At 46.3% G+C, this 19,684-nt stretch overlaps 1 protein-coding gene across 1 annotated transcript in view; it reads left to right on the plus strand.

Annotated features, from left to right (window-relative positions):
- St8sia2 (ST8 alpha-N-acetyl-neuraminide alpha-2,8-sialyltransferase 2) overlaps positions 1-19,684 on the plus strand; it is a 71,398-nt gene that overhangs the window by 39,182 nt on the left and 12,532 nt on the right. The window contains exons 3-5 of the mRNA XM_021168000.2: positions 1,933-2,061; positions 7,067-7,324; positions 12,993-13,286. Of these exons, the coding sequence (XP_021023659.1) occupies positions 1,933-2,061; positions 7,067-7,324; positions 12,993-13,286 (681 nt within the window). The remainder of the gene's footprint in view (positions 1-1,932; positions 2,062-7,066; positions 7,325-12,992; positions 13,287-19,684) is intronic.

The following is a 19,684-nucleotide window of genomic DNA, read 5'->3' on the forward strand; positions in this document are numbered from 1 at the left end:
ACCTCCTGGAGCCCTGGGCAGTGGTGGGAAATAACAGTAATCCTTTAAGAACTCTAGGACCTCAGAGCCTGGTATGTTCCTCTTAGGTGTCTTCTTTCTGTAAAGACCTAAACTTCGGACCAGAGGGGTAAGGGGATTTCTCATGGTTGCCCAGTTTGCAAAAATCTCTCCATGATACATTCAGCTTCCTTCCATGATACAATACAATTCGGAGGTTTGGGTTTTCTGTTTCCTTCTGTAAGATCCCCTAAGCCTGTGTACTAGATAAAGTACATCAGCCACTCTGAATCCTTTCATGGTCTATCCTCTGCAAAGCTATGTGGTCTATCCTCTTCAAAGCTACAAAACAGGTGCTGAAAAGCAAAGGGGAAAGGAATATGGAGAGGTGGAGTGGGCAGACGGGACAAGCATGCCACACAAGGTAGACCCTAAAAGAATTTGTCCCCAACCTGCATAAAGCAAAACAGAGTATTGAGTTCAGGCATCGCTAGCAGAATTTTATCTTTTTGAACTTGGTTGTTCCAAGATAAATGTCTAGGACAGAGGTGTTTGGTTTGAACTCTCAAAGGCCTATAGCATTCAGTATTACAAACCCACTTATTATTCTAACAGGAAGAATGTGCTGCCGGCTAGACAGAAGGAACTTGGGACATGACCCACATGTATCTCTGTGCACTGGCAGGAGGCAGGCTGGCTTCTAGGCTGCCTTCAAAGATATCAGTGTAGCCTGGTTTCTTAGAAACCTACTAGCATAGATTTCCAGTGTCTGAGTTCAAAAGGCCCTGCTGTTTCTGAGTCAGACAGAAAGATAGTTTATATCCAGCACTGCGATCTGCTTCAGGAATACAAAGCAGCTAGCTCCTTCCTCCATGCCAGGCTTCTCAGGACCAATTTCAATGCCAAATTCAACAAGTGGTTATTTATTGGATACCTGCTATGTTAAACCATTATGAAATGGAGAAATGAATGAGTAAAATCCCTCACTTGAAGTCTAGTAAGACAGGCAAATACAAGACTGATAATTCTATCATAGATAGATGATTTTCTATCAGCAAAAAAAATAGCAACAGAAGCTGGGCAGTGGTGGTGCATGCCTTTAATCCCAGCACTTCGAAGGCAGAGGCAGGCAGATTTCTGAGTTCGAGGCCAGCCTGGTCTACAGAGTGAGTTCTGGGACAGCCAGGGCTACACAGAGAAACCCTGTCTCAAAAAATGAATAAATAAATAAATAAATAAATAAACAAAAACTAGCAACGGAAGAACCGATGTTATGGCACAGTGATCTAAGGCACTTGCCACAAAGGTTGATGACCTGAGTTCTAGTTCTAGGACCCATACAGTGGAAGGAGAGAATGGACTCCTGCCCCTGTCCTCTTACCTTCACGCGCACACGCGTGTGCACACACACACACACACACACACACACACACACACACACGCGTGTGCACACACACACAATTTGAAAAAGTCTTAAAAGGAAGAAAGTGACAGGAAGGAGGGGAAAGGGGTGAAACCACAGGCTATAAGGACTTTGACCTATGAGGGCTTAGCTATCTTTGTGAAGTTTGTGGGCCAGCATGTAATAGTTTATGATTTCCCCTTGTGAGCGGTCTTCACTGTAGCTAAGAAAGGAAACTGTACGGTCCTGGCAGAGAGTGCCTAGTTCCCTGGAAGCAGAGGTGGAAGGGAGGGAAGAGCAACTGTAGAGCTCCACATCCTGTTTCTAAGAACCAGCGTCTGTAGACTATTCCCGAGGGAGAGAGCTCGTGCATTCTAGAAGATAAATAGACTTCCCTTCTCAGGTAATAACGGCAATTTTGCTCTTGTGAAGTTTACATTCAAGCCCGTGCAAAAACAGAACTATTAGACGTACGTGTCGTGGGCAGGCTCACAGATCATCTCTACCTTCGTGTTTCTTTTTCCCCCTTCCAGAGCTGAAGTTGTAATAAATGGCTCTTCACCGCCAGCTGTCGCTGACAGAAGTAATGAGAGCCTTAAGCACAACATCCAGCCAGCCTCATCCAAATGGAGACACAACCAGACACTCTCTCTGAGGATCAGGTATTGGTCGGTCACTACAGAACAAGAGAGAAAGGGGCAGACCTGGCCTTCTCTACCAGGGGCCTCCAAACTGCTGTTCTCTGTTATTTAAAGAAGCCAGGATAGAAATAAAATGTATCCTTCTTGAGGAAACAGCTTTCATCTATTAAATGATCAACTAAATATCAAAACCTGGGACAAGTCCAGCCACATGCCCCAAGTGGATATGTGGCCATTTGGACAAGGGGAGGTTGTGGGTAAACCACAATGTCCTCGGGTCCGGCCAGGAGCTCTGCTTCTAGGCAGCTCAGGTTACAGTTTGCCTCTTTCTCCGATATAAAGAGTTGCTTCTTGTTTGTCTCAACCTGATATTTGTGTCCCCATTCTATGACAGTCCCTCACCTGTCTGCACCTCCCATGGCCTTTGTAGAATGCAATCCTATATCCTCACCACCACTAACATGAGAACACACAACTCTAGCTGAGAGATCCAGATCTGACCTGACAGGTGGTGGACCAACCACAGAGCAAACTGCCTAAGTCAGAAAAAGAAAAGCTTTTGTCCTGCCTTGGTGCCTTCAGATCACAATCATCCTTGGGTGGTAGACATGGAAAGGAATTATAACTTCAGCCCTTGGGACTCTGGGTTGAGATGCTGTTATGATCCACCCAGCAGCTACTCATCTCTCTAGGCATTGAGCTGTGTGGCCCAGGCTGCTGGCATGAATAGACATGTTAGGCAGAAAAATACAAAAATAAACAAAGGCAACTCAGGAGGATGTTCACACCAGACAGTACTGTATCTTGCAAATATGCGAAGCTAAGGAGATTGCACTGAAGAGAGCTATTCGGTTTCTAAGGGTCCAAGAAGGCTACTAGGAAAGGTCTAGTTTTGAAGGATCAGTAGGAGTTTGTCAAGTGTGCCATGCTGCATCCTGCACTCAGAGTCTGAATATGATATTTGAGATGAGGGATGAAAGAGAACTGAACAGAAGATAGAGAATGGGGGGGGGGGGGACAGGGCAGCGTGAGAAAAGTCTTGATGATGCTGCAGGGCACCAGCGTGCTGAAGCAAAGGTAGAGGGCAACATACAATGTAGCAAGAGGTGGGGAGTTACCAGCTACATCAGGTGGCTCCACCAAAGAGCATAGGACTAAAGAGTACTGACATCTGGGAACCCAGGAATTGAGAGGCCAGCTGGAAGAGCTGCCATGGGGACCACCCTTTCTCAGCACCTCTTTGGGAACCACCTAGGTGAGACCTGACCCCCAACCCCCGCCACCCCTGTTGCACTGTCCAAACAGCCATGTGATTTCATCTGGGACTCAGTGGAACTGGCAAGACAGATGCACAGCAGCAATCCTCACCAGCCTTGGGCTAAAGGCACAGCAGTTATTTTCCCTAGATGGCTCTAGAAGCCAGTGTTCTGGCCGCTGCCCCAGCAGCTCTAGGAGGAGCCTTCTTGCCTCTGCTGGCTTCTTGGGACTCCAGGTGTCCCTGTGGTTGCTTTACCCTCATATCTATCTCTTCTGCCCTGACGTCTGAGTCAGTATAACCTCATCCTCTGTTTCTCACAGGATGTGGTCCATGGATTTAGAGCCCACAGGGAATCTAAGATGATCTCATCCCAAGATCCTTAATCTTGAGAAACTCTGTTTCTTGGTAAAAATCACATCCACGGGTCCCAGAGATTTGGAATTGGTCATATCTATCAGGTGGCCACCATACTCCATGCTCCCCACTATAGCACATGAGGATAAAAGCCTACAGCCAGAACCTAGCTACTTGAACTCCCTCTGGCCTTTTTCTGTAGGAACTCTGTAAAGAAGATGAGAAGTAGAGAGATGCACACATTCATGTGTACTCATGTGCACACACATGCACACACTCACACACATGGATGCATACACACATACCCCATTTGTGAAGAAGAGCAGGCCATTGCTTCCATAAGGAGTCTGCAGACGCCAGCCACTGTAGAAGAAAGAATATGCCTCCACCCAGAGGGAGAAGGAATTTCCCTCCACTCAATTAGTTGCCAAAATTATTCACAATAAAAGATTCTGTAAGTGATTTGGAATGATATTTAATAATTGATTGTAATTTCTCATAATTAGTTAGAAATTAATTCCCTCACAGAGGTATTTATGTATGAGCTTTCTGGGGGCTTTCTTTGCTTTTAAATACTTTGGGGTAAGTAATTGCATGGGATATTAGCAATTTCCAAACCATATTAGTGTGTCAAGTTATATAATCTTTAGTGAAGTATAGTAAATAAAACGCTTTTGTTTCCCGCTAAGAAGTGAGAAGTGCTAAGCCAAGGTGGCTCTCCGCCTGCTCGGTTCCTAAAGACTCCAGTCACTAATGTGCAATGGCTAGTGGGTGGAGCATGCCATGCCCAAGGGCTTCTGGCTGTCCCTTGGCTACCTCAGAGCATCCCAAGCCTGGATGTGCATCAATCATCTGACCTGGAGCCTGACAGAACCAGGCTTCTTCAGGTGTCAGCCGCAGCTTCTAGATTCTTCCTAGGTTCCAGGTATCTAGACATGCAACCTCCTGGGACTTGCCTCAGGGTATATACCTTTCAAGCTTTGCAGGCTCAAGGCTCAGGGTTACCAAAGGCACATCCAGGTAGAGTCACACATTCGCAAACCACAGGAGCATTCTGTGGATGGAGACAAGCTCCCCTGGGCCTGTTCTCTAATGGGGCCTTGCTGCAGGAGATGCAATTAGATCAGCTGACCCAAGCATGCAGCCCCTTTCCTGTATGACTGAAATCACTATCCTGTCTTTTTGGTGGTGGTGGTGGTGGTGGTGTTTTTTGGGTTTTTTGTTTGTTTTTGGGTTTTTTTTTTTTTTTTTTTTGGTTTATTTGTTGGTTTTTCAAGAAACTTTTCCAGAAATCCCTAGCTGTCTGGATCTTTCTCTCTCTCTCTCTCTCTCTCTCTCTCTCTCTCTCTCTCTCTCTCTCTGTGTGTGTGTGTGTGTGTGTGTGTGTGTGTGTGTGTGTGTGTGTGTGTGTCTGTGTATGTGTGATACATATATATGTATATAGTGTATATATAAATATATATCATATACATATACATTTACATTTACATATACATATATAGACCAGTCTGTCCTTGAACTCAGACATTCCCCTAGCTTTGCCTCCCAGTTGTTGGGACTAAAGGTGTGTGCTGTCTGTCATCTATGTGTAGGCGTGTTCTTGTGGAGGGCAGAGATCAACCGCTGACCTTGTTCCTCAGGAGCTGTGCACCTTAATTTTTGAGACAGTCTCTCATTAGCCTGGAACCTGCTGAGTAGGCTAGACTGGCTAACATTTGAGCACTGGAGATCTGTGTGTCTTCACTTCTCCAAGACTGGAATCACAGGCACATGACACTGTGCCTGGATTTTTTAAATGTCGGTTCTGAAGATCGGACTTTCATGACAAACACTTTACCAACTGTGCTATCTCTCTAACCCCTTAGGCAGTTCTTTTAAAAATTTAATTAAAATATAATTAAATCTTTTTCCCTTTTCCTTTTCTTCCTCCAGAAGCCTCTCTCGTGTACCCACTGCCATCCTCTCTTTCAAACTTGTGGCCTCTGCATCTTAATTGTTGTTACCTCTGTGTGTGTGTGTGTGTGTGTGTGTGTGTGTGCGCGTGCATGAGTGTGTGTCAAGATAGGTAGATAGATAGATAGATAGATAGATAGATAGATAGATAGATAGATAGATAGAGATAGATAGACAGATGGAATTCCTAAATGTATAAACACAACTGGCTCAATCTGTATGTTACTTACATTTGTATATGATTTCAGGGCTGATCATTTGGCATTGAACAACCAATTGGGGAGTGGGTGGCTTCTCTGCTTTCAGCATTCCTTAGCTATCTCTGGTTCTTTTCTAATGTTGTTGATCTTATGAGCGCTGTTCCCCCGACATTAATGTGTCTTTATTATCATCCTATAGGTATAACCTATCACCTACATATAGATCCTTAGGTTTCTATAAGTAGAGCTCATAACTGGTACTCAGGCTCCTAGGGACAGGCTGTGTTAGGAGTAAATTCTCATGGTAATTTCATAAAGACGTCTATTCCTCTCCAGACATGACTCTAGTCCCCCCCCCCCCCACTGTGCTATTCTAGAACTTTCCCTCTACATCTGACTTACCCTGGAACCTAGAGAGCTGTAGTTTGATCACTTTCTTCTGAATACACACAGAGGAACACTTTTCTGTACCAGGGGGAATGTCACAATTCATAAACCCCAGGAGACAACAACTAGAGGAATAACAACTAGTCCACAAAATGGGCCAGTGCACAGACCAGGAGGCCGTGCTCACAGGACCACACAGACTGAAGCACTGATTCTTCATCTCACTCCACAGATCCAGCTACCTGTACTCCACCTCCCACTCCTCCCCAATCCCCATGCCTATAGAAACCTTCCTGGAAAAGTAGAGGCCAATGAGGAACGAGGGCATATGTTACTCTGGCTTCTCGCTATGCTTTCAGATCTTCCTGTTAGATGGTAGTTCCCCTAAGATAGACAGTTTGATGAAGGGTGGGCCAAAGGGCTGCCTTTGCCCAGTAAAAAAGGTTTCCTGCTGTTTATGCAACACCAACCCATCTAGGGCAGTGGTTCTCAACCTGTGGTTTGAGATACCTTTGAGGGTTGACCTTTTTACATGGATAGAAGGTCAGATACCCTGCATATCAGATATTTACATTGTGATTCATAAAAGTAGCCAAATTACAGTTATGAAGTAGTAACAAAAGATAAATTATGGTTGAGGGTCACCACGACATGAAGAACTGTAATAAATATTCACAGCATTAGGAATATTGAAAGCCACTGTTCTAGGGACTTCTGTAAAGCTTAGAGAGCATTCCTGAGGGCAACTGAGCTCTGGGTGCGCTCACCATATTTTCTGGGTTGCAGCATCCTTACAGGGTGACACAGGATAGAACATCTGAGTCGGTACACAGCATCTAGCAGCATGGAGACTTTCTTCATTTGGTTTTCACAGGAAGCAAATTTTAAAGTTCTTGGATGCGGAGAAGGATATTTCTGTCCTTAAGGGGACCCTGAAGCCTGGAGACATTATTCATTATATCTTTGATCGAGACAGCACAATGAACGTGTCCCAGAACCTCTATGAACTCCTCCCCAGAACCTCACCTCTGAAGAATAAGCATTTCCAGACGTGTGCCATCGTGGGCAACTCGGGGGTCTTGCTGAACAGCGGCTGTGGCCAGGAGATTGACACACACAGCTTTGTCATAAGGTAACCATCCATCCGCAGCAAGGGTTGTGGCGCTAAGTGACAGGTATCTGGAAGTATATTAATATGGCTGAAACAAGCCCCATTAATTGGGTACATTCTGTTCTCAACCTTCATTGCTTGTCAGAATGGCTTTGAGAGAGCATTAGTGACTTAACTCATTGCTGTGAGCCAAACATCCCACAAAAGCAGCTTAAAGGAGGAAGGGCTCATTTGCAGCCCAGAATTTGAGAGTCCATCATGATGGAGAAAGCATGGCAGCAAGAGTCTGAGGCAGCTGCTGGATTGCATCCACAGTTAAAAAGTAGATGAGTGTTTGCTCAGCTCATTTTTCCCCATCTTGTTCAACCTGGAACCCCAACCCATGGGATAGTGTAACACATCCCATAGTGAGACTTCCTTTTTCAGTTAGACCTCTCTGGAAGGCTCTTAAAGGCATACTGAGAGGTATGTGCCCAAATCCAATCATGTTGACAGTGGAGATTGGCCATCACAGGGAATCATGTCTCCAATCACAATGTACATCTAGTCAATTAAATCATGTGCAGGACCGGACCAGGGCATTCTGTGACCCAGAGAATTTAAGTGATTCTAGGCTGTATCTAAGGTTGGGAATCAGAGAGAGAGTACAGAGGTGAGTGGACTATGATCCTTAGCATGTCTTATAAATAAAACTTTATTATAACATAACTACTCCTGCCCACCCTCACCCTGCTAATAGTGTTCTGGGCAAAGCTGGGTGTTTTTGCTAAAGCAATACAGAGCACATACAGGCTGCAAAGCTGGGAATATTTATTGTCTGGCTCCTTACAGAGCCAGCTTGTTCTCTGAAAACACTAAACAGAACCTGGTACAAAAGGGATAAGAAAATCTGGATGGATAGTTACTGGGGTCAAGGCTGAAAAACTCTTCCCAGTATTCTAGAAGGTGGTGTTCTACCTGTAATGTTAGAATCCTGGAGTCAAAACCTAGGAAATGAAAAAGTGATACAGAAACTCGGCAGTCATTTCCTCTATAATATCAGCTCTTGTTTTGCCATAACTGGAGACATTGTGACAGTTACCCATGGCCCTGGTACCTGACCCTCGAGCCATACAAACTCAGAAACAAGGCATTGCTGTCTCCTGGACAAAAGTAGGACACATGGTGCCTCAAGTTTCATCCCAAACTGTTCCCAGCCCTGGTAGAAATCTGAGCCGTGACACACATTTGTTCTCCTTGACCAGGTCTCTCTGTGCTTGGCAGAGCCAATAGCTCTGCCCCTACATTCCTAAACCCTCCTGTCTAAAGATTGGTTAAGAGAGGGTTTGAAGAGGAAAATGTGTGGGAAATTGTCTGACTGGAAGCCAGAGAGGTGAGGCGTAGGGGACAGCTGCTAAAGTGGAGGACACAGGGTGAAGCGTCCTCCCAGGGTCAGCTCACCACAGAGTAGGCAGCAGTGAGGGAGCCTTTCTGACCTAGTGTAGCTCTTGCAGGTCATGACCCTGTACTTTGATATGAGGGATGGGTTTCAACAGTTAGCTTCATGTGAAGGCCCACTCCTAACTGAGGAGAGAAGACCCCCCTGGATGAACATGGTTGGCAATATCCTATGGGGCTGAGGGTCCGGCCCACAGTTCCCAGTGTGAGTTCTGAAGCTCATTCTTGGTTCTATTGGTCATTTGTCACGTGACTTGGAGGAGATCACTCCCCCTTTCCTGGGTCTTGTTTACAGCTATAAAATGTTTGGGTTGCATTGGCTGATTCTGAGGACCTCCCATGATGAAGCCTTTTCAGATTTCTCCACACTTGAATGTGGCTATGTATCTGGTGGTCATTGAATGCAGAGGCACTGGATATGAAATGGGCCTGAGACTGGATTTACCACAAGACCCCAAAGGAGGTATACAAGATGCCTTAGGGAGAGGCTAGGCTGTGCCCTGCTGAACCCACATCCACAAGCACACATACACAATCAACAGAAAATGATGTCATGAGTATTAGGTGATGTAACATATGTGGACATACCACATGTCCCCACATGATAGTACACCGAGTATTCATTCTCTATAAACTATGTTTCTGCTGCACTGACTCACCCCCAGTGAGCTCCTGAGATGACAGTAGTCTTTTCTATCAACGTCTGCACCACCTCCAGGCTAAGGACCTGCTAGCACACAGGAGGACCACAAAGGGCTGTACTTCAGCAACAAATACTAAAAAGATCTTAACGGAGGCCTGCCTCTATCTATCAAAGTCTGAAAAATCAGTTTTCCTTGTTTATGTTTCTGCTCCCCTCCATGTGAGGGGCACACAGAACATTGCCACTCCCTCAGAAAAACACTGAGAGACAGGACCCCAGGAGTCCTAGTAGGTCACAGAACACATGGAGCAAGTAAACTTGTGACACGTAGCACCTCCCACAAGGAAGAACAGACTGAAAGAGGGGGGATGGGGAAGCCAGAGCTGGTCCAGGAGGCTCTGTTGAGCAGATGCTGGCTACACACTGGCTGCTGAGACATAAGATGGCTGAGATAGCTAGGCCCAAGAAGATGACACAAGACTATAAGGCCAGGATGAGGAGAAATGCCATCCTCAGCTTCATTCTTCTAAGCAGCACACATGCATATACATATATACATGCGAATTCACATACATACATGCACATACACAGACATACACAGAAATATACACACATACAAAATACACATACATGCACATACACATACATACATACACATATACACACACATACATGCACATATACAGATATACAAAGGCACACACATAATATACATATATACATGCACATACACAGACATACACAGAAATACACACATACAAAATATACATACATACACATGCACATGCATATACACACATATACAAATATGCATATATAAACATGCATACACATACATATACACACATACACACATATACACATACAACATACACACACACACACACAGTAAATTACCATCAATATAGTTCCTTAAGATATGCTGTGCCCTCATCATGTTACTAATAGCAGCAGGCTCATAGCATCCGGTGTTAGACCGTGCATGTCTATGAGCTAACTCAACTCTCAGCACTATCCTTTCCAGTGAGGAAATTGAGGAAGGGATGGCCAAATTCAGGTGACTAGTTACAGTCAGGGTTAGGCTGTGGAGCTGGCAGCCTAGCTCCAGAACCACAACAGCTACCCCTCGTTTGAAGCTTCCTCTACTCGTACCTGTGGATACAGCTCTTTTTGGAAGGGGCCATCACCCTTCCAAAGCCAGTCCCATCTCCAACACAGCTCCCTCACCACGGACTCTCTTTGAACAGAGCCTAGAGCCACCAGAACCAAGGCCATAAACACTTCATGCACTCCATGCCAGTGGGAAAGAACATTTCACACAGGCCCCAGCTGCCATGCCTAGCAGCAGTGTCCATACTGACACATACTACTGAACAAGCTTGGACCCCACAGACCCCCCACACCTACCCCATGTAAGTGTGAAGCCTCTGCTATGAATGGCCCTGCCCTCAGAGGGTACAAATATGCTGAGATCCCTTCCAGTGGAGGCCTTTCAGATTGTCATTATAATCATCAGTGTGTTTTCTACCTCCTGACCTGTCCTCAAATCTACCAGGGGCCCAGTACACCTGTGCTTCCTTCTTTGCCCCAGGGCAGTTGGTGTTTGTCTGCAGAGAGCTGGACAGGATTAGATCCCCCTGGCTCTGCTCTCAGGACTGGGAGTCAGCTCACAAACAGACCCAACCAAAGCTTTGGGAGCCTGGTTCAGCTGGCCTCAGAGTACTACGGAGCTATGGGTGGCCCCAGATGGGCCACTATGCTGGATGTACCCTTACCCCTCCGCCCCCCTGCTCTTCAAGGTCTACAGCAGGGGCATCTGAAGAGGTCCCCAGCATTTCTCTTCCCAACAATTTTATGCCACTGTTGGAGAGAGTAAGCCTGGGGCTAGAGATGGAGACAAGAGGTATTTGGAGAGGCTCTGAAGAGTTCATGAGCTTCTGAGTCAGACACCACGAAGTCTGAATCCTAATGGTCCCCTTCCTGACTCAGGAGAGTTGGGCAAGTTAATTGGCATCTGAGGGTTACATTCCTCTCATCGGTAAAATTAATACAGGTTCACAGTAAAATGAACTGACCCATGAAAGGATACAAGCCAAGTGGCCAGCATAACCCAGGGCTCAGGGATGCCCCCTTGCTTCCTTTCCCAGCCAAAGTTGAACAGTTATCACTTAAAGGCAGGACCAGCCAGTGTGTCTGAAGTGATGGCACCTGGCCCCACCCTCACACACAGCCAGCCTCCATACTGTACATACTTGCTGTGCATTCTCAGACATATACCCACTGATCTGAAGATTTTTCTCACCAATCAGTCCTCCAGGGAAGACAGTACCGGCAGGCTGTAGACTCAGTCCCTGAGGCCCTCAGCTCAGGCAGGAAGCCTTGTGTGCACATCTAGGGCAGGACCCTTGAGGGAGGGACCCAAAGCAGTCCTGCAGTGAAGTTCAAGAGCAGGCTGATGGGCTAGGCAAGAGAGTGCAGTGTTCAGATCTGCCCACACTCCTTGTTCCAAGACCCTTCAAATGCCTCTCTACTGCCTTCAGAGCCAAGTCCCCGCATAGCCAACCTCTGATATCTCATCTGGCTGCTCTTTTGTTCTCTGTCATGATCATCTAGGTAATATTTGTTAGTCAGACCCACTCAACACACCCTCCTCTAAACACCCATGCTGCGCCATAGTCTCTGCCCTCAGGCAAATTTCTTGTGCCTAAAATCCCTAGCATGGTAGTTTGGTTTTTTGTTTTGTTTTGTTTTTTTGTTTTTTTTTTTTTTAAGCTGCTTGGAACCCAAAGAGGAAGAGATTTTTAGAAAGTATATGTATGCACATGCATATACATATATAAATATAAATTCTTAAGCTCTGAGGCCTGCTGAATCAGGACCTGGGGAATCCTATTTTTAACAAGTCTCTGTGGGATTCTTCTGACTTTACAAACTGGAGACAAGCTCTTTTTCTGGGCCTGTCCACCAATGCTCTTTTGCTTATCCATCCTTTAGATTTCCCTCCCTGCTCTGACACCTGACAGTCTCTAGTCCACAGAAAGATGACAGCAGTTAGCACTGGCTATGCCCTCATTATGGTCCAGCAGCATTCTGAGTACCCACTGTTCATGTGGTGGCCGTCACAGCCAAAGTCATGGGAGCTCCCAGAAAGCACAGAGATGCTAAAAAAAAAAAAAAAAAAAAAAAAAAAAAAAAAAAAAAAAAAAAAAAAAAAAGCTGCCCATTAGCACACAGGTAAAGTATGCTAGATCTGGGTTTTGAATCTGGAAATCTGTCTTCTGAGCCCTCACTATAAAAGGTCACCTACTGGGTCAAGGCGCACCTGTTAAAAAGCAACTTCATTGTGGGACTGAGGGCAAGCACTGTTGCTCCTCTTTTAGACATTAGCCGGTAGGAGAGTGGCATTCTCTGTCTAAGGATATAGCAGAGGCTCAGTAAACATTTGAGGCAGAAGGAAGAGAAAGGATGATAGGAGGTGCTTGTGATCCATGAAGTATCCTGCATCTATGAGGAAGAAGACAGAAGCAAGAAGCGGCCGAGGACAGGGTCAAGTTCAATGTAAGAAGGGCCATCTTCCCCAAACAACCATGTTTGCTTTTTATTCCTCAGGTGCAACCTGGCTCCAGTTCAGGAGTATGCTCGGGATGTGGGCCTCAAGACGGACCTAGTGACCATGAACCCCTCGGTCATCCAGCGGGCCTTTGAGGACCTTGTGAACGCCACGTGGAGGGAGAAGCTGCTGCAGCGGCTGCATGGCCTCAATGGGAGCATTCTATGGATCCCTGCCTTCATGGCCCGGGGTGGCAAGGAGCGTGTGGAGTGGGTCAATGCTCTCATCCTGAAGCACCACGTCAACGTGCGCACGGCTTACCCTTCCCTGCGCCTGTTGCACGCAGTCCGAGGGTGAGTAGCTCTCATTGCTAAGGGTGGGCTGTGCGCGGTAAGCAGGGCTGCAGCTCAGATGCAGTTCCACCTCCACACCCATTAGCCGAATGCTCTTAGCAAGCCTTGTTGAGCCTCCATCAGCAACGAAGGAGATTGGCAAATGGGTATCATCCGAGTGAGATGCCTCCTTCCCGTGCTCTTAAGAAAGCAATTGGAGGTCGTATCGAGGCTCAGTGGACCGGTGCAATGAACTTGGGAAGGAAGATGGTGACTGATAAGTATCATATCAGCCATCTCAGGTAGGTGATCTCTACCAGAAACAAATGGTAGTGACTTCAATATGTCACCTTAAGCTCTGTGGACTTTAATTTCCTTGTCAGTAAGTAGGTACGGGGAGGGTAACGTTGCTGGGGTGTGAAGACTACGTGAGATGACATCTGGGCAACTAATACAGATACACTGTCACCATACTTGTCACCCACACCCTTGACTCTCTCACTAAGCCTGGGGTCCAGTCCATAGCACCCCATAGTCAGGGCGTGGTGGCAGTAAACTCAGTACTTGGGCAGTGGAGGCAGGAGAATCAGAAGTTCAAGGCCATCTTTGGGGCCACAGTGAGCTCAAGGGCTGCAGGAGGCTCTGTCTAAAATAAGAATAAGATAATTTTTTTAAGAAAGAAGAATTGCTTAAGTTCACATTGATCCAGTTAGGCTTTTTCAATAGCCCCAGGCAAACTGAAAATTCCTAATTTCATGCTTATTTCTACCCAACTATGGGACTAGGCACAGACTCACCCAGCAGGAATCTGCCTGGGATCATACTCTAGGTCACAACAGCCAGCGGAGCTCTACGCTAAGCAATTACTCACTCTGTTCCAATGATCTGTTACAGGGTAAGAAATCACTCCAAATCTTAGGATTGAGGGGAGCAGTCATCATCCTTTTCAATTGCTCCAGGTCAGGGGCTCAGCCATCCCTCGGCTGCATGGTTCTAGGCCAAGCTGTACCTCACAGCTGCAGTCAGATGGTGGCTGGTGATGGGACGTTGGATACAGCTGGTATTGAGTACATCTCTTTTCACATCGTTTGGGGATTAGGACCTAAGCAAATGGGTGGATGGCAGTACCATACTCTGAGATATAAGAGCTGGAAGAAGCCTAGGTGGTGGGATGGGAGCAGGTGCTGAGGAGTTGAGTACCTTCTTGAACATAAATTTGAGATATCTGTTACAAATATCCATCGCCAACCTACCCAGCAGTCCATCCAAGCCAGGAGCCAATCACAGCCCAGCCCCACAGAAGAGGCTTCCAGTGCTGAGCCCTTGCTGACTGGGCACATGGGAATGTTCTTTCATGAGCCGTCAACATAATGGCGGGAAAGCCCTCTGAGTCACCCACAAAGGACTCGTGCTCATGAAAAACGGTGACCGGATAGCATTCATGCCTATGAACAAAGCTGGATATATTTCAATATGTGTTATCTCAGAGAACCCACTGGCCCCAGGATAGAACTAGAGACAACCCTCAAGGGTAACCATGCTCGAGGCTGGTGAAACAGAGGGCTGTCTGATCCAGAGGGACGGTAGGCTCTGGAGACCCTCTTTGGCATCTTTCCACTCCATTCTGTAAGAGTGGGTCTGTCGGAGAAACCTTCATCTCCAGGGCTTAGGCCCCATGCCTTGAAGCGCATTTATTCCTGGAAGGAGGCTCCCCGAGTTGATCTGACAATTCAAGGAGATAATGGAAGACAAGGAACTGCCCTTTGACAATAAGAGCAAAAGTCCTTTGGATGGGGCTGCAGGCAGCCACCTGGAAGAAGCCTCTATAGCCAGAGCTATTTTTAGCCATAATTGACTCACTTTCATCTGTCAAAATAGCATTAAGCAGCAGTAATGAGCCCTTTAAACAAACAGGCTGTGGATCCTGGGAGCAAGGCAGCTCTCTTTGCAAGCACACCGGGAGGGAATACTGCAGGAGCAACAGGTGGACTACCCCACCTCACACCTTTAACCAGGAGAGGAGGAGAAGGAGGTGCCTGGAGATGGATTTCCTCAGTCAGATCTCTCCATCTTGTGAAGTACTGAGTCCAATGAGAAGAGGGCAGCCTGTGTCTTTTGGAGAAAGCTTGCCTCCATCTCACGGTGGCTTTACCTGATGTTCACTGAAAACGAAGGAACAGGCTGGGGTGTGCAGAGTGAAATCGTGGAAGAAATGTCAAGTGGGTAGTAGAGAAGAAGGTGAGGGACCAACTATGCATAAAGGATGCTCTGTCTGGAAGTGACAAAGAAAACCCATAGAATAGGCAGAAACATTTACAAGTAGTATGTCTGGTGAGGGACCAACATCCAGGATCTATTTAGAACTCGTACAGCTTGACAGCAGAAGCACAAGCAACCCAATTCAAAAACGGGAGAAGCATTCAAATAGACATTTCTCCAAAGAAGATATGCAAATGGATAATTAGAATATGACCAGTCATTCGGCATCACCAACAACTGCAGAAAGCACAAAACCACAATGGGGCATCATGTCACACCTAGGAGCATAACTGTCATCAAGTAAATTAAGAAAATGGACAGAAAACAACGTGTACCTGTGAGGACTTGGAGAATCTGGAACTTATGTGCGCTGCTGGCAAGGATCTTAAATAAGAGTCTACTGTTGAGGTATGCTAGTATCTTTGCTAGTGAATGCTCAGGAAAATCCAGTAATGCCATACAAGGTGACTCGGCCATTAAGCAGCACAACCAAGAGTAGAACCATGTCACCTGACTCCCAGGGTAGCAGGTGCAGTGGGAACTTGTGCCCCTTCATTTCCAGATCTGCAGGGGGCAGGGGAAGAGTTCAGTGGACTTGGGAATATCACCCTGGTATAGAGACTCTGATATATATATATTATATATCAGTATATATTATATATCAGTATATTATATATATAGTATATATATATATATGGTCTGAGGCAGCTTTCTCTACAGGCAGGACAAGTTGAATTGTCAGAACACTTCAGAGTCTCGATACCTCTTAGCACCTAGAGGGACACTATCTTCTTAAAACCTTCTCATCAATGGACCAGATGGGTTTGTCTTCCCTGATTTGCTTGGCTGTTTCTTTGCATGCGAGATACTCTTCTGAAGAAAAGCATACAGGCTCGGATGTCAACTCTTCAATCACACATTCTGAATGCTGTGTGGAGGAACTGAAAAGGGAAATAGGAAAATAGATGCAGGCACATGATATCTTAGTTATCGCTGATGGGCCAGACACCATGCTGAGCCTTCTCCCATGTTACAGTAAGGCTAGACTTAGTCTTGTTATCCCCCCTTTAAAGATAGAAAAAGTGAACCTCACAGAGTAGCTCATTTACACCAGGCCCCCTGGGAGGGAAAGACCCAGGACTATTCCAGTGCTCTTCATCAGCTTCTTTTTATGTCTAGTGCACATGGCCAGGAACTAGTGAAGGGACTCTAGAAGAATAATGTCAAGAAGAGAAAAGCCAAGGTAATAATAGTAAGAAAAACAATAACAGCACCAAAAAGCTATATTATCTTGCAAGCAAAATCCAAAGAAACGGAGGTAGATTGTACTGAGGCTACAAAAGACAGGGGCAGGCTGGGAGTGCAGCTCTTTTGCTTTGCACATGGGAAACTCTGGGCTCCGTCCCCAGCACTGCCCAAAGTATAAAAACAAAATACAGAAGTAAAACAAACTCCTCAGCTCCCGTTTTCTGTGCAAAGAGGGTGAGGGTAGAGCTATGGCCTGGAGGAAGGGAGATAATCCCTGATATCTTACCTACAGGTCCATTTGCTGCCCTAAGCTAACGGCCTTCAGCATGGACCCTGGGTGAACAACATCAGCATCACCAGGGGACTTGTTAGACTTATACATCTTCAGACCATCCAGGTGTATGGAATCGCAAGCCCTAGGAAAGCATCCAACAATCTGTCTTTTAACCAGTCTTCCACCTGAATCTTGTAATGGCATAAACTTGAAAACTATTGCTATCACTAAACCAAGACCAGTTAACATCCAGGAGAGACTAGCAGCTAGGTACTCTGAGCAGCTAGCCATGGTCTCTTCTAAATTGAGCTGCATTAGAAGGATATTGAGGCAGTCATCTTGGCTCTGATTAAAACACACACACACATGCACACGCACACGCACACATACACGAGAACTATGGACACCAGTAAGCCTGAGTTTGGGAAAGTTACTCATCCAAGATTTCATAATCAGAGGGTTGGAAGAAGCATGGCAAGTAGGTGTGCTCACCCAACAGTAACAGGGAGTGCTGTCCTGGGATTCCTGGGTAAAGGGAAGAGCAGACAGTACACTGGGATCTATGTAGTCCCTTTCTTTACACAGGGAGTAAGTCAGCCACAGTAACCAGGTACTTCATGGCAACTTAAAGAGCTGTGGCCTGATTGACAATCAGGACAATGAGGGAGAAAAAAATGCTAGCTTTCTTCTTGGAACAGCCTTGTAGATAGAATACTAGTCCAGTTCTCCTTTTTCTCTTAAAGAAACTAAGACTGGAAGGTGTTAAGTAAATTGTCCTGGTAAGAAGGGGAAGCTAGGATCAGACTCTGCCTATGTGAAATTGAGAGGTCTCTACACATCCTCCTGCCACTCCGCATATCTATGACAGATGGACAAACCACTCTCTAATGACCACAGACCAGCCAATGATGCTAAATTCATTGTGTTCATGTTGACCTTATTTAATCCTCTATGACCCTGCCTCAGACCCTGTCTCCGTTTCTGCCGATGACTGAAATAGGTCACTGTTGGTTGAGTTAGCAAATTCACAAAGTGCAATGATTCTAATAGAAATCTCAACATTCAGAGTCTCGGTTAATCTAAGGGAAGAAACTGAAAATTCTGACGAAACCAAAATTCTGCCACTGGCCATGGAAAACAGTGGTGGCTTGAAACTGTGAGTGGACAGATGGCTATCACGAAGGTTTCCACAATCTGAGGGCACAACTGAGGATCTTTTAGCACTTTTCAGAGGTAGGGAGGTCAGAGATCACTTCCTTACTCTGTTTGACCAGATCCCACTTGAAGACTCACATGTGCTTGGGGGGTACCAGATTGGAAAAGGACCACGGTGGCAGAAAAACATGAGGAGTTGAAACGTTTGGGAAGAGAAGGCTCTAGGAGCATCGGACCATCCTCCTTCAGTCAGGGGCACTCATCAGACACTTAAAAGCTCCCAGGGTACTTTAGGCTGATGAAATAGAGCCCTCGAGGGACTGCTAGATTGGGCCTGTGAGGCTGTAGGTGAGCGGAGGAAAGGAGTGGGGAGGGCAAGCCATCTGGCCAGTGGTGAGAACATCCCATCTCCCGAGAGCCTCCGCAGCCAGATGGCTCCTTTAGGAAGTGATGAACCTTCAGTACCTTTTGAAATGTCTGGGTTAAGTGAATCCCTTCCTGGGGCTGTGAGGAGGGGAATTCATGCTGCTCACACAGAGTTGGTGCATTGTTCACTGAGGGCAGCCCAAGCAAAGGACTGACTGATAAGCTTACACTGTAGCAATGGGTCCCCTCATAACTCTACAGGCTGGGCACCCCGTGATTAGGATGCAGCAGCAATGCCCCCCCCCCACTGAGGGGCTATGAGACACCTATCTTAGTCTCTCTTCTTTGTCTGTAGGTGGCTGTTTTCACACTCACATGGCACAAACATTTCCATTTACAAGGACATAAGACACCTCGGATTAAAGCCCATCCTAATGTCTAATTTTAATCTGGAAACTCCTGAGATCTTACCACCAAATAATGTCACACACAAAGGTACTGAGGATTAGATAGGACAGACTTCAACCAATGAATTTGAGGAATACAAATCCGTAACAGTTATACTCCACTCCAGAGTTGTTGGATTCAATGAATCAGTGCACTTAGCAGCTCCAGCCCATCTGAGATTGTGACCCGGGTATTGCAAAAAGCACAATGCAAAGCCGGTGGCTGGCAGAACCTAGCCTCAAATGCCAACAAGGTCCCAGGAGGAGCAGCACTCCCAAGAGCTTTGCCAGCCTGCGGAGTGGCCCAGTGCCCTGGCTGGCTTTTAGCCAGGGAAGAGAGTAGGAAGCGGATGGACAGCCAGGCAGTTAAGTGTGGCACAGAAAGTGGGAAACTAGTCAGCAGCTGGTCATGAATGGTTCTAATTCAATTACAACAACTGGGAAGGCAGTGACTCACAGAGAGGACCACCCCTTGAGCAGGGGAGCAGCCCACGGGCCCTGAGCAGACACTCTGTGATTGGTGCCAAATGAAGTCCCAGGAATGCTGAGGCTTCTCTTGGAATGGCACTTATTCAGGTCTCCTTCCGCCAGGGCTTAGAAGGAAAGATCAGTGGTGGGGTCCTGCCATCCATCACTGTAAGCAGAAACCTGAAGGCCAAAGAGCAAGCTGA

The sequence above is a fragment of the Mus caroli genome, unplaced genomic scaffold (assembly GCF_978045245.1).
Source record: "Mus caroli unplaced genomic scaffold, Mus_caroli_1 scaffold_8, whole genome shotgun sequence".
In the NCBI taxonomy this organism is placed as follows: Eukaryota; Metazoa; Chordata; class Mammalia; order Rodentia; family Muridae; genus Mus; species Mus caroli.